This window comes from Carassius carassius, chromosome 25, assembly GCF_963082965.1.
Source record: "Carassius carassius chromosome 25, fCarCar2.1, whole genome shotgun sequence".
In the NCBI taxonomy this organism is placed as follows: domain Eukaryota; kingdom Metazoa; phylum Chordata; class Actinopteri; order Cypriniformes; family Cyprinidae; genus Carassius; species Carassius carassius.
In genome coordinates this window covers 14,059,438-14,072,828 of record NC_081779.1, presented here as the reverse complement: position 1 = coordinate 14,072,828, position 13,391 = coordinate 14,059,438, and the positions used below count along the sequence as shown (strand labels likewise).

Sequence of the window (13,391 nt, the reverse complement as noted above, 5' to 3'; positions counted from 1 at the left end):
ACTTGTAATGTTACAACTTCTCATACCAGTAAATTGCCAGAACGAATTTACCGGTATTTTTGAAAAGGTACTGTTCACACATGATCTCTTAATGGTAATTTACCAGTAAAGACTGCGTGTGTGAAAGGGGCTATAGATTCTGACTGATTGCATTATAAAATAAGATTATAGTGAACACATAATCAGCAATTTTTTTTATTCAAATACAAAAATCAAACTGCATGAAAAGCAAAAAGCATTTAAAAACTATACAGTACACTATATAAATCTTCAGCTGCAGTCCAAAGTCAAGTATGAATCAAATGTATTTTTATCCTCAGTGATGAAAACGTTAATGCATGGGCATGAAATATACCTCTAAAATACATTTTAAACCCTGAGAAAACATTTTCAATAAGATTTTACACTGAATTGAATTGAATGTACAGATGTTTGGATCTTCTCGAAACATACAAATCTTGGTGTCAAGCAGTAATTAAACACCAATGATCCATGACAAAGCACCATATATCCTGGTTTGAAGTACTCACAGTGGTTCAGTTGTGAATCTAGAGTGGTACAGACATTTTGACACACAGCAAAGTGTAAGTGGGTGCTAAAACATACTGACTACATTAAGTAAAACATGTACATTACCTCTCTAAAACAACAGAGGTTCAAAAGTACAACTCTTTGGGTGAAAAGTACTGATTTGTAAGACAATGTCCTATGATTTTATCTACTGGTCAGGATGAGTTCACAGTGATTTTTTTCCAACTTGATATACATCACATCACAGGTTGTCATCATCTTTTTTCATTTCTTCCAGTGACTTTAGATAGTCTCTGGCCAGGATTTTCTTAGGAAGGATATCTAAATATAGAAGAGACAAAACTGTTTACACACCAGTTGATTTAGTCTGAATAGTGTTTGTCATCATCACAAATGGCCAGGACTCACCAGTTAAAAACTGAAATGTTTCCGTTTCCTCCGCAGCATTGGCCAGATCACTGTATGACAGCGTGTTCGTCTCTTTACCCGAACCATTTTTATACGAGGACAGGGCCAAGTGCTTGACAAAAAGCTCCTATGAGGGAATTGCGAAGATGTCAAATTAACATAAACATTAGGCAATGATATGCAATAAAATATACTGTCGGAGCTGTTCTATTGTACTCCTGTATGAATGTTAAATAAATAAAACTATTAGAACTATGCACATACGGTTTGCTATTCTCGCTGGGAATGCGAATTTAAACTAAAAGCTGGCAACTGACCATTGATTAATAACACATCAAATTACCGTAGCTTTTGTTGTCAAGAAAAGAGCGTCCTGGTTGATACAGGACACATCGGGAGAACTTTTCATGATTAATCGCACCCTCGACATCGGCAGGGATACATTTTTACTGTTTGTAGCTTGCTCAACTTTCTCTTCCATGTTTTTTTCAGACATGTTCTGATAGCAGCAGCCGCTTAAGCGCAACGGAAGTACATCTACAGGCTATCAAAGAGACGTCATTGGACGACGATCACATGGGAATTGTAGTTTTAAGACTACGTTTGTAGTCCTTCCTTCCAAAGCATTTTTCTTCAATATTTCATAAAGCAGTTTGAAATCGCGAATCATTTTTTTTTTCATCTGAGAATATCATATATGTGTTTGTTATAAAAAGTGACAATGTTTTTTTTCTTTTCATTTTATAGGTTTATTAGTAAAAGTCAACTGCAGATTTAACCTATACATTTCAAACATATCTGCTGAAAATCAGAGAATATCAATTCAAATAACTGAATATTAAACTAAATTATGTAATTATTACAACTGTTTAAAAGTATTTCAATACGTATGTTTCAAATGTAATATTAATTAGCATTTATTATGCGACAAAAATGCAAACTGTCCTCATAGTAGTCGTTAAATTGGCATGAACTACGTTTCCCAAAAAAACAGAGTTGTTTTTGTCCTTCTTGACAGCAGCTGGGCGTGTGCGCTTTACAGATAACGAATGAGCTTGGTTACGATGTTTACTACAGCCTTCAGGACTACGTTACCCACAATGCACTGCTCACCGTTGTCAAAAGTCTTGCTCTCTTGGGTCACTCACCGAACTCTGGCCGTGTCATCCAGCTTACTTTCTCTTATTTGACGGAATAATGCATTTGTCAGGCGCAGGATTTGCGGAATTAGGGCACGGACAGGGGCCCGGAGCAGGACCGGCGCCTGGAAGCTGCAACCCGCGTAAATTCAGCGAGAAAATCGCCCTTCACAACCAGCGACAGGCTGAAGACACAGCCGCTTTCCGGGAGGTTATGATGGACGTTACTTCCATCAGGGTGAGTCTAACTCAATACAGGACATGTCAGGCTCCTTTACTACAGTTCTTGACCTGAATTCTGGATTATTCTGTTATAAAGTGTTTGAAGCGGAAGGGAGTGCTTAAACTTTCAAATGCTATGTGCCTTACTAGTGTCTGTTTTATTGATTCCTGACAACTGGACAGCTTTAGTTAAAGCTATTGGCTTTTCTTGGGAAGTGCGATTTCAGAAACAAAAAACCAATAATAAAGTTTAAAAAACAAAACAACAACAACAATTGTTAACACTCCCTTTTTACCCGTTAACCTTGTTTTTCCAAGCTAAATGAGCATATGTATTCACACTTGTTTGGTTTTAAAAAATATTTTTAACAATAAAATTGTGTATTTTATTCCTGTACTGAATTTGAACTGGATGACCAACTACTCGCTTGGTCCACACGATCCAAGAGAAAGTTGAAAACAATAAAGTAACAATTACATTATGCTGTTGTGGGGGGAAATAAATGATAATCCATATTTAAATGTATTACCCTTTGTACATTTACTCTGTTTGATGTCATGTTACTTCAAACTCTGAAATTGTATAATGTGAATCAATTAGTTGCTTATTAAAAATAGGGCTCTGTTTCCATAGACTCTTGAAATATTATAAGTAGTAAATATGGTAGTTGTAACTGAATTATAATGTTTTATGGAGCTTGGACCCAGACATCTGAATTAAACCGTTCTGCCCATGTAAGTCTTTACAACAATTGTTTCAAAAGATCCTCACATGAAAATAAGACTGTATGAACTTTCATATGTTTAGACCCTTCAAAATCAGAAGTACATGACAAATGTGTTGGGATTAAATTGGATTTAGGAAGTTTTTTATTATCTGTATATGGGATTGTGATTCAGCAGGTCCACATGGATTATGCCAATGCACATAAATAGGTTTCCCACTCACTCATCTTGGGTCTGTTTGTCTTCAGTGTTGCAGACTGAGGGCTCTGTAAATCCCAAGTACAATGTCTGTTTTAAATAATGATGCACCAGGCATTTGTTCCCCTGAGGGTAAAGCAGTCTGGGAGAGAGTGGGACAGGTTTGTGTTTAACTCAGTGTTGGATGCCTTTAATTGTTACTATTGTTAAGGTTTGATTCCCTCCTCAGGTTCAGGCTGAGAGAATCCGGCAAACCAGAGACTTGGTCCCGTACTATGGAGGATCGCTGCCAAATGTCAATCAGATTTCAAGTTGCTCCACAGAGACCCAGGTGTGGGATTTTGATTTTATTTTCAATATTCTTATCCTATCCTTTTAAATAAAGGAGAATAGAGTAGAAACCTAATTCAAGGTGTTTGTTTTTTTCAAATGTCAGGTCTTTTTGTTTGAATTAATTGGATTTGATTTGCGTTTCTTCTATTTACAGCACCCAAGTTATCTCACCCAGCAGCTCCTAGAGGCAGATGAAGAGTACAGAGATGTCCAGCCCAGTCCCCTTGGCAGACTGCACAGGAGACATGTATCCGCACTTTAAAAATGGCTGATAGTCTTACAGATTGATGTTTATAGTAGTATGAAATGAAAACTGCAACTCCACAACTCTAATCTTTATAATTGAATTGGATAGAATCCTAAAAAAAAAGTGTCCCACAGTTTCCACAAAAGTATTAAGCAGCACAACTTTTGATACTGATCACTGTTGATAATTATAATAAATGTTTGGGTCTTGTACACCAGATCAACATAGAATGATTTCTAAAGGATCATGTGACACTGAAGACTGGAATAATCTAATAATCTAATTTTAAAATGCTTACACAGTAATCATGAACAGTTGTAGAACTGATGAAAATTTGTTGGTTGAAGCCAAAATTCTTAACTTAAGCCTTAACTTCATTTTACAGTTTGATAGCGCTCCCTATCTCTCTACCCACCTCTCTCCTCCTCGAGGTCCTTCCTGGAGAAGGTACGATTATAAAAAGTGTTCTCAGATCTACCACCACATTACATTTAGGTGCTAAACAATCATGTCAATTCCATAATGAAGTCACCGTCATATGTAATGATGAACTCTCTGAGCTTTTGTTTGTGCCAGTACTTTAATGAAGTGTTGCTTGTGTCCAAACAGAAACTGGTCTAATTGTTCTGCCACTGAGAAGAGCCAGATGGTCTTTCTTCCTCTGACAGCTCTTAATAGGTGAACATAGCTCCGAGATCAGCTCTTGTGCATATTCGATCATTTTATTCCTTGAACCAGTTGATCTCCCTAATTGGGGAGGGACATTCTTATTCCGGAAGATTTAAAGAGTGCGATTGAGTCCCACATCACCCTGTTTTCATTCTGTTCTTCCTCACAGAACCAACTCTGACTCCGCCCTCCATACCAGTGTGCGAAACACCCAACTGCATGGCCACCCCAAATCTGTCCAAAACCTGAACCAACAGTCAAGACACTGTGGTGAGTTGAACAGTTTATAAATAGGTAAAAATTGCATTTTAAAATATGTTTCAAAAGAAAACAGTTTACAGAAAACTGTTACATTGTAAAAATATTACAGTTTGTGCTGTGTTTTGTACAGTGCAGGCAAAGAGTTAATGTACTGCAAATAAGTTAGTAAACTTCACATCTAGATAAGATTTTCATATTTGAACGTTGCATGGAAATATTGGTATTTTGTCTTAAATTTAAACTGATTCTTTAAGGGTTTGCACATCCGGCTCCACTAATAGAAGAAAATATTCAAGAGGAGACACAATCTCCCAAACTAAAGAAGGTATTTGTATTCTCATCCATATCACACTGATAAATTGTTGTTAAACACTTAATTTGAAAAAGCAAGGCTCATTATCTCATCTGTGTCTTCTTTCGCAGTTATCCTCAATAGCATCTTCAGGATATGAAACACCTGTTGTTTAGTAAGTTCCTTTTCAGTCTTAGTCACTGAGCTATCTCAGTTTTTCTTCTTTAAACAGTCTTTGTTTGCTGTCTCTCCAGCAACTTCCCATTGGCCGATCAGCAAGTATCGTCCCTCCCTGTCCAATCAGCCCTCAGTATGAGTGGCTCTCTTCCAGACCTATCCAGCCTCCACCTGCCTTCTCCTCTTCCTGTAGGCCAGGATTCAGAGCCCAACAGTGGTGCGGAACAATTGAGCAATGCATCCACGCACCCTGGCACAATGGCTGACTTTAACTTACCAGGTATGTTTCAGGGTCTGGCCATGTTTTAATGACATTAATGCAGAAGGTTTTCACTTTTTGATGCCTAGTACCCCCAAATATGATAATCACTTTCCAGTGGACTTTCCATCCTAAAATATAAAAGCAGCTGTGTATTTTCATGTATAAAGATTTATTTGTACTGTAAAAAAAACGTTGTATTAAAGCCAAAGAAATGTAAATATTAATTGAAAAATATTTATTTTATTATATTGTTGTATAAAAATATTATTACTTGCAAATAATAAAATAATATTTTAGTTTCAAAATGTAACGTTTTAAAATAATATAATACATTACACATATAATATTTTTAATAATTATCTAGATGCAAATTTTAATATGAACTTTTTTAGTCATATTAAGTTATTGTTTACTCAAACTAAAACATTGTTGTAAATTGAATATAAAATAACTACAAATTCAAATGAGATCAATTGAATTAAAATATAATTATTACATAAAAGCTTTAACTAAAAAAAAAAAGAAACCGGAATTAAAGCTAAATAGAAATAAATAAATAAAAAACTAATAAAAATGACAAATGCATTTAACAAAATTACTAAATCAAAGTAAAAAAAGGTTAATAAATAATATATAATAGTATATTAAAAATACTAAAATAACACTGCCCTGGACCCCAGTTTGAATACTCAAATTGGTACATTTCTGATAAATGTGCCAGGCCAATAAATCAGCCAATATTTGTGTTAGTGTACTCTTAATGTCTGAGACCACATTGAAAATTTGGAATTCAAAATATAATGGAAACTTGGCATTTTAAAAGAAAAATGAGCAATATTAAAGTTTCCATACAATTTTGTCTTTTTAGGTCTGTCCTCATCTCTTCAGGCATCTTTAAGTAATCCTTTGCTCCAGTCTTCACTCAGCAATCCCAACATCCAGAGCTGTCTGAGCAGCCACTCCCTGCCCAGCTCTCTCAGCTCCACTTCTTTGCGCCTGTCACTAAGCAACTCTTCCCTTCAGTCATCGCTCAGCAACCAGTCCCTGCAGTCCTCCCTCAGTAGCTCTTCACTGAGCAACCAGTCCGTCCAGTCATCCGCCAGCCGCTGCAGCCACAGCAGTGGAATGGGCGGATCTCGCTCCTGCTCCTCATCTTCTCTCTCTGGTTCTCCACGTGTGACTGGCCACACCCATGCCGCCACATCACGAAAGAGAGCCCAGCTCAGCCCACTCATCGTTCCCAGTGGAGGAGAGTCCCGCTGGCAGCATCCAAAGCAGTTCTCACCCACAGTGTCTCCAACCATGTCCTCTGTATCCCAGGCAAGATATACACATTTTTGATAATCATGTTTGCTCACAGGGTTTCTGCAGGTACATCAAAAATGTCCTAAATCCACTTACTAATTTAAATAAAGGCCTTTAACAGTTTAAAAATACATTTACTATATATAATGAGTCATGATACAAACCAAGGCAGAAAGTATATATAAAATATCTAAATAATTATTATAAATATTTTAATTTTATTTTCAAAAACAGTCTTAGTAACTTTAGTACTTATTCAGTTAGCAACATTTCTAATTTCCTCTGTTTTTATCTATATTTTTATTTTCTTATTATTCATCTAATCTTTTTTTTTCATTTTAGACTTATTTAAATCCCCTAATGTGATTTTTAAAATATTTTTAGTTTTAGTTAATGACACTGCTTTAAACCCTGCAGTCTGTCAATAAGATTTTTGATTGGCTTCATAAGGTCGTGCATTTCATTTCATCAATCATGCAGATATTCCGAATCAACTGAGAACTTTTAGAAAGACCAAAGAAACTTCCATCTTGCTGGTCATAATTTCTGATTTTATTACTTGTTCGACATTATTCAGGTTTTAACGTGCACTGAATATTTCACACAGGGTGCTCTCCTTAACAAAGTTCTGAAGGAGACAAAGCCACCAGCGTATCCCTGCACTCAGCACCTCAGATCCGCTCCTCCACTCTCCCATCAGTCAATGCGGCAGTATTTCCAGCCAGAGGCACAGCATCAGTCAATCCCTGAGATGGAACAATGGAGTCAAGATGAACACCAGTCACAACATCAACAAACACACAATCAGACTCAACAACAACACCATATTCACAAACACAGTCGGCCCCTGCAGCATCATTCACAACCACACTCTAAATATCATCAGCAGTTACTGTATCATTGCCAGACTCACCAACCACACATCTCGATGCAAGCGCTTACCCAACAGCAGCAGCAGCCACAACAACATCAACTGTACACACAGTTCCAGCCTCATCAGATACCTGAGGAGCAGTACCAGTGTCCGGGCCAGTGGCAGATGCCATGCCAAGAGGGTCAGTACCAAAATCAACAACTACATCAACCTATAACTTTCCCCTCTCCAGGTCAAGAGAAAAACTGGAAACATGCAACAGGCCCACATGGCTTGCAACATGCACAAATGAAACGTAGACACTCTATGCAGACGCCAGAAGAACCAAAACCACTATCTAAGGTTGCTATCCATGAGAGTCAAGGAAAGGGATCGAAGGTCCCTCATTATAAGGAAAGTGAAGTAACTGTAGCAAATCCAGGTTTACAGGATAAAGGTTTTGAACTGAACAAGGTGAGCCCTGTTTGCATCCCTTTATGTAAGCCAAACGTAATGATTATAATCATGATAATAAACACCTTTTTTGTTACAGGAATCATATGTTGGCTTACATCTTACCCCTAGTCAGGAAAAGGCCCTATCCCAGCAGGTACATTGTTTGTGTCATGAGTCATCAGTTTAGATTTACACATGTCTTGGCCATATTGTCTGATGCTGTGCAGAGCCTCTGCATTTATGACTGACTTTGATGATGTTTGTCCTCTGTGTAGCTCGGAGTGCTTCAGAAAGAGCCTCTAGGTGACAGTAGAGTGTCAGATCTTAACTGTGAAGGTGCAGAAAGCAAGGAGCAGCTGCTGCAGAATCAAAGCAACAGTGCTGGAGAGACACAAAATGTGTTCAACATAAACGTTTCTGGTAAGATATGTATCTGCAGCCAGTTTAACCATGTGAAGCCTGAAATATGAAACAATAGTCTGAAAAGTCCATGTTTTTTTAATTGGAACAGTTTGTTAAAGCTATAGACAAATATATATATAATTTTTTTTTTTGATTCATCAGACTCATATCATATCATAGTAAGAATATGGAGATTATAGTTGAGGAAGAAATAAAAGTTTTATTGAGAGTAGACTACTTGAAATTGAAACGGACTACACATAGCAGACTACATGAAATTCATATACAGTCATGTGAAAAAGTTAGGCCATGTTATTGAATTTCATGGTTTTCTGTATCAGGGTTTAATAAAAAATATCTGGTCCTTGGCAGGTCTTAAATTTAGGAAAATAAAACCTCAAATGAACAACAACACATGACATGTCATTGTTTATTAAACAAAAATAAATGCCAAGATGGAAGAGCTATGTGACAAAATAAGGACACCCTTACTGTTAACATAGGAATTAAGAGAGTAAGTAAGGGTCAGGCACTGCTAATCAAATACCTTTTGATTAACTGATCATCATCAAGTGTGAGCACCTCTATAAAAGCAGAAGTTTTTGCAGTTTCCGTCAGGTGTGTGTTGACACAATGCCAAAAAGGAAAGAAAGATGTCAGCAATGATCAAGCAACTGTTGTTGCCATTAATCTGACAAGAGTAATATGGCCATCTCCAAACAATTTGAAGTGCATCATTCTACAGTGAGGAAGTTTATTAAGACATTTAAAACAGACACCAATTCTCCCAGATGTGGACGTCCCAGGAAATTCACCCGAAGAACAGACTGTGTAACACTCAGAGAAATGGCAGACCACCCATGAACTTCACCACAGACTCTACAGAACTCAGTTAACATGCTAAATGATAAAGTTCAGTGCTGATGATTTTGGCCTTGTCTTGAAGCTACAGGAACTGGGCACCTCAAAGTCACTGAGTCAACCATTAACTCTGTATACCAAAGTATTCTAGAGTCAAATTTGAGGCCATCCCTCCGACAGCTAAATGATCCCAAGCACACCAACATATCTACAATGGAACGTCTGGAAAGAAAAGTATTAAGGGGTTGCAGCAGTCCAGTCAAATTCCAGAGCTCATTCTGACTGAAATGCTGAAATTGTAAAGAAGAGTGAGCCAGAACTCCTCCAGAACGATGTGAGAGACTGATAAAGGAATTTTTTTTTTTTTGCACTAAAAATATTTTATCTGCACTGTTGTTCACTTCATTGATTTTCACTCTATCTGCCATGTGCCTTGCGCTGCTTTATTTAACTTTATTTTTAATTTTATTATATGTCTTTTTTTACATTCCCTTATTGTATAGTTGTATCTACATTTTATATTTGATCTAGATTTTTAGGCTCTACTGTTAATGTTATCTGTATGCACCAAGAGTCTGAGAGTAACGCAATTTCGATTCTCTGTACGTATGTACTGTACTTGTGGAAGAATTGACAATAAAGCAGACTTGACTTGACTTGACTAAAGTCATACGGAAAGTTGTTGCTGCTAAAAGTGCATCTACAGGCAGTTGAATCATAGGGTGTCCTAACTTTGTCACACATGGCTTTTCCATCTTGTCTTTATTTTATTTTTTTTAATTAACAATGACACGGTGTGATGTCATGTGTCGTTGTTTATCTGAGGCTTTATTTTCTAAATTTTAAGACCTAGCAAGGACCAGATAATTTTTTATTATGTCCTGATACAGAAAACCATGGAATTAAATATGGTGTTCTAACTTTTTCATATGACTGTAAATATAAGTCGTCACTATATATGTTTTATAGACTAAATTGTAGTTTATATAGCCTATATGTCTCATCATATTTCATTTTAGATTCTCCTATCATTCACTTACACTTCTCACTAATTATTGTTTCTCCATGTTTTCAGACCCATCATCCTGGCTGGACCAGGACTTATCAAGTCTGTCCGACTCTGTTTTGGAGTTTGATCTAGAAACGTTTAACCTGGACACTAACTTAGGTTGGCCATGAATGTATTATAAAAGTTTACATAACATTTATTCAAAAAAGTACCCTTTTAAGAAAATATATTCTTTTTGGCAATGGAATTGAAATATAGTCCTTAGAGTCAACTATATGTAATGTTAACTATACATTGGCTTGAAAGGTTCTTTAAGGGAACTAACATAAAAATTGTATTTTAATAAATAGTTTTTGCACACAGAGGTCCTAAATAGCAGGTCTATGTGCCTTAATATGCATTTTGGGTTATATTTTATCATAATAGATTATGTACCGATACATGAGGCGAATTCATGTATGAGTTGTTTAGGAAATGTATGTTTTTCACATTTTATGTGAAATGTGGAAATGTATGAAAATGTAAGAAAATGTGGCTAGTTTAGGGCCAACTTAATTCATCAAAATGTTGTCTTGATGGTAAAATTAAGATTTTACTCTTTAATATTTAGATAATTACGTAGAACTCAAGACTTTCAGATTTCATATCCATCTGTTTGCATGTTATAATCTTATATTTTTATAGTGTGACGGGTCATTTTTGTGACTTCTTCTAACTGACTGCTGACGCCTGACTTTCAATTTTCATATCTTCATTTGTTGCAGTTTCATCTTTCATAATGTTTCATAATGCAATTGTATTATATTTTCTTATTCATTTTGCTTTTTCACTCTCTGGTAGAGGTCATGTTGTTTTTCAGTATTTGTCTTCAATGTAAAATCTGAAATATTTTTACAATATGCTTATTGGAATACATTTTTGACAGAATTAATAACACATGTACAGAAACACCATCTGTAAATTTCAGAAGTATTACAATTAAAAAGTGGACTAATACCTCTAAGTGTACTTTTTCAAGTATTGTTCCTATTAAGTTTAGGACTGATTTACCAGTTTACACCAGACTCGGCTTCACATAAAAAAGCCATATTATGTCTTTATGTAGACATTTGCATTTTGTGCCTGTTTACCTCATACAGAGTCCTTGGATCATCTAATTAAAGCCCAGTTTGTTTGTAGATTTTCAGATCAAATGTATATATTCCAGAATTCGTCATAATTAATTTAATTCGCCACATTAACTTTTACAACAGCTTAAAAGTACACACTATATTCAATGTACGTGAGGATAAGAATTGTGCATTTGGTATGTGAATGAAATGCAGAGGTTTCATATTTTCCCAAATACCCTTATGTTTTTGGCACTGGTTTATTAAGGCATGCTCTTTACCACTGGATATGTGCAGAACTGTGTGTGTGGTTTTTTATGATTATGCTGTTTGATAGCCTATGGAATTTTCTTGAAGTCTTTCAAAACATCCCAGAGATGTTGTGTAAGATGAAGGTAAGATTTGCCATTTTACTATACTCCTAACTTTATATTTATTATATTTGAATTATTGAATTAATTATATAAATGTATAAGTATTTATTTTAGTATAAAAATAATGTTAAATGTGGTGCTCAGCTGGGTAATAATATGACTTCAAATCTAGCTAATCTCGTTACATATGTACATGTACATCATAAATATACACAGTACACATATATATAGAGAGAGAGAGAGAAAAGAAAAAACATGTTCAGGACTGGACTAATCAGCCTATCAAAGCCTGTATGTGTCTTGTGATTCTTGTCCTCTCTGATTCTTTCTTCTTTGCCTGTGCATAATAGAGTTAACAACATATAAGAGGCATGGAGAGAGCAGTGAATGGGTTCCTAAGTGTTAGGGTGGATTATCCCTGTGCCTGTATCCATGGTTAACTGGGCAGCCATAGAGCACCTAATAGGATAAGGAGCAAGCTGAACGGTAGGTGATGCCTGTCTGATTCCTTTTCTCTGCTCCACTTGCTGATCTCTTCCTCTGACCTGAGGACGGCCAATCCTGTAAAACAAAACAGATACAGTATAATGATGTTCACAAAAACCTCTTTGCTGCTCTTTTTCAGAATCCTTATATAGATGTTGGTGCTTTTATGCCTTCATGTTGATAAATAATGTTAAAGGTCCTTGGTCCTAATGTATTGAACATAATTAGATTACATAATGAGATGTGCTGAGCATTATGCTGTTACACATAATACAATGCGAGACGCTTTGCTATTTTGATAATGCCATTTTATTAAAAGTGCCTTTTCACATCTGCATATTTCTACCTATTATATTGTTTGGAAAACAATAGAGTTGGGCCCAAAAAGCTTGAGACCACATTGAAAATATATGGGTTTCAAAATTGCTTTCAAACTTGGAAATAATAAAAAAATTATAATTTAATAATACATTTAAAACAAAAAATGGAAAGGGAATACGATAATGTAAGAATTCAGCCATCACTCGAAACTTTATGCTGATATTATTATTTGTAATGAAAATAAATGTATTAAGTTATAAAAATGCTGAATTTAAGCATTTTATCTTGTAGTCTTAAAAGCTTGGACTCACTGTATACTGAATTACGAAGAATATTTGTAATTGCTGAATTAACAGCATGACTATAAATGCTATATAGTATTTTAATGTTAAATCATAAAATTGCAAGTAGTTTTTAAAATGTTATTATATATTTTATTATTTTATATATATATATATATATATATATATATACATATTATTTTATTTTCCCCTTTTTGGGTTTGTAAAATGCAAATGACATTATAAAAATATAATTATAAACATAATAACAAATTGATTGCTTAACAGCATGACCTCGTTCTTGTACAATTGTTAATGTGCTATATATCATTTTAATGGGCTCTTTTACATGCATAATACAGATTTGATGATTTTCCATTTTAGTGAATAACTTAACTGGATTTATATAAAACGACAGTTTGTTATGTGACTTAATAAATGACTTAATAAATTCTTTCTTCGTGTGCCT

The 13,391-nt window shown here is 35.3% G+C and overlaps 2 protein-coding genes across 2 annotated transcripts; one reads left to right on the top strand and one right to left on the bottom strand.

The window, feature by feature from the left end:
- Positions 1-177: 177 nt before the first annotated feature.
- On the bottom strand, positions 178-1,447 carry LOC132104702 (chromatin accessibility complex protein 1-like). Its single transcript, XM_059510263.1, has 3 exons — positions 1,283-1,447; positions 940-1,066; positions 178-852 (listed from the first exon to the last, which is right to left on the bottom strand). The coding sequence occupies exons 1-3, from the start codon at positions 1,433-1,435 to the stop codon at positions 773-775; spliced, it is 360 nt and encodes a 119-aa protein (XP_059366246.1). The 5' UTR covers positions 1,436-1,447; the 3' UTR covers positions 178-772.
- A 550-nt stretch (positions 1,448-1,997) lies between these two features.
- Positions 1,998-11,345, top strand: crtc2 (CREB regulated transcription coactivator 2). Its single transcript, XM_059509599.1, has 14 exons — positions 1,998-2,316; positions 3,454-3,555; positions 3,712-3,804; positions 4,190-4,251; positions 4,414-4,482; positions 4,643-4,743; positions 4,989-5,059; positions 5,158-5,201; positions 5,281-5,483; positions 6,334-6,785; positions 7,378-8,097; positions 8,177-8,233; positions 8,355-8,499; positions 10,418-11,345. The coding sequence occupies exons 1-14, from the start codon at positions 2,137-2,139 to the stop codon at positions 10,519-10,521; spliced, it is 2,403 nt and encodes an 800-aa protein (XP_059365582.1). The 5' UTR covers positions 1,998-2,136; the 3' UTR covers positions 10,522-11,345.
- The last annotated feature ends 2,046 nt before the right edge of the window (positions 11,346-13,391 follow it).

What these genes read in the sequence shown, in the direction of transcription:
- LOC132104702 (XM_059510263.1), bottom strand. Translation starts at nt 1,435, where the DNA reads ATGTCTGAAAAAAACATGGAAGAGAAAGTTGAGCAAGCTACAAACAGT. An exon ending in TCTTGACAACAAAAGCTACG is followed by an intron (nt 1,067 to 1,282) that starts GTAATTTGATGT and finishes ATTCCCTCATAG; the next exon opens with GAGCTTTTTGTCAAGCACTT. An exon ending in AACATTTCAGTTTTTAACTG is followed by an intron (nt 853 to 939) that starts GTGAGTCCTGGC and finishes TTCTATATTTAG; the next exon opens with ATATCCTTCCTAAGAAAATC.
- crtc2 (XM_059509599.1), top strand. Translation starts at nt 2,137, where the DNA reads ATGCATTTGTCAGGCGCAGGATTTGCGGAATTAGGGCACGGACAGGGG. An exon ending in GTTGCTCCACAGAGACCCAG is followed by an intron (nt 3,556 to 3,711) that starts GTGTGGGATTTT and finishes TTCTATTTACAG; the next exon opens with CACCCAAGTTATCTCACCCA. An exon ending in CCAACAGTCAAGACACTGTG is followed by an intron (nt 4,744 to 4,988) that starts GTGAGTTGAACA and finishes TGATTCTTTAAG; the next exon opens with GGTTTGCACATCCGGCTCCA.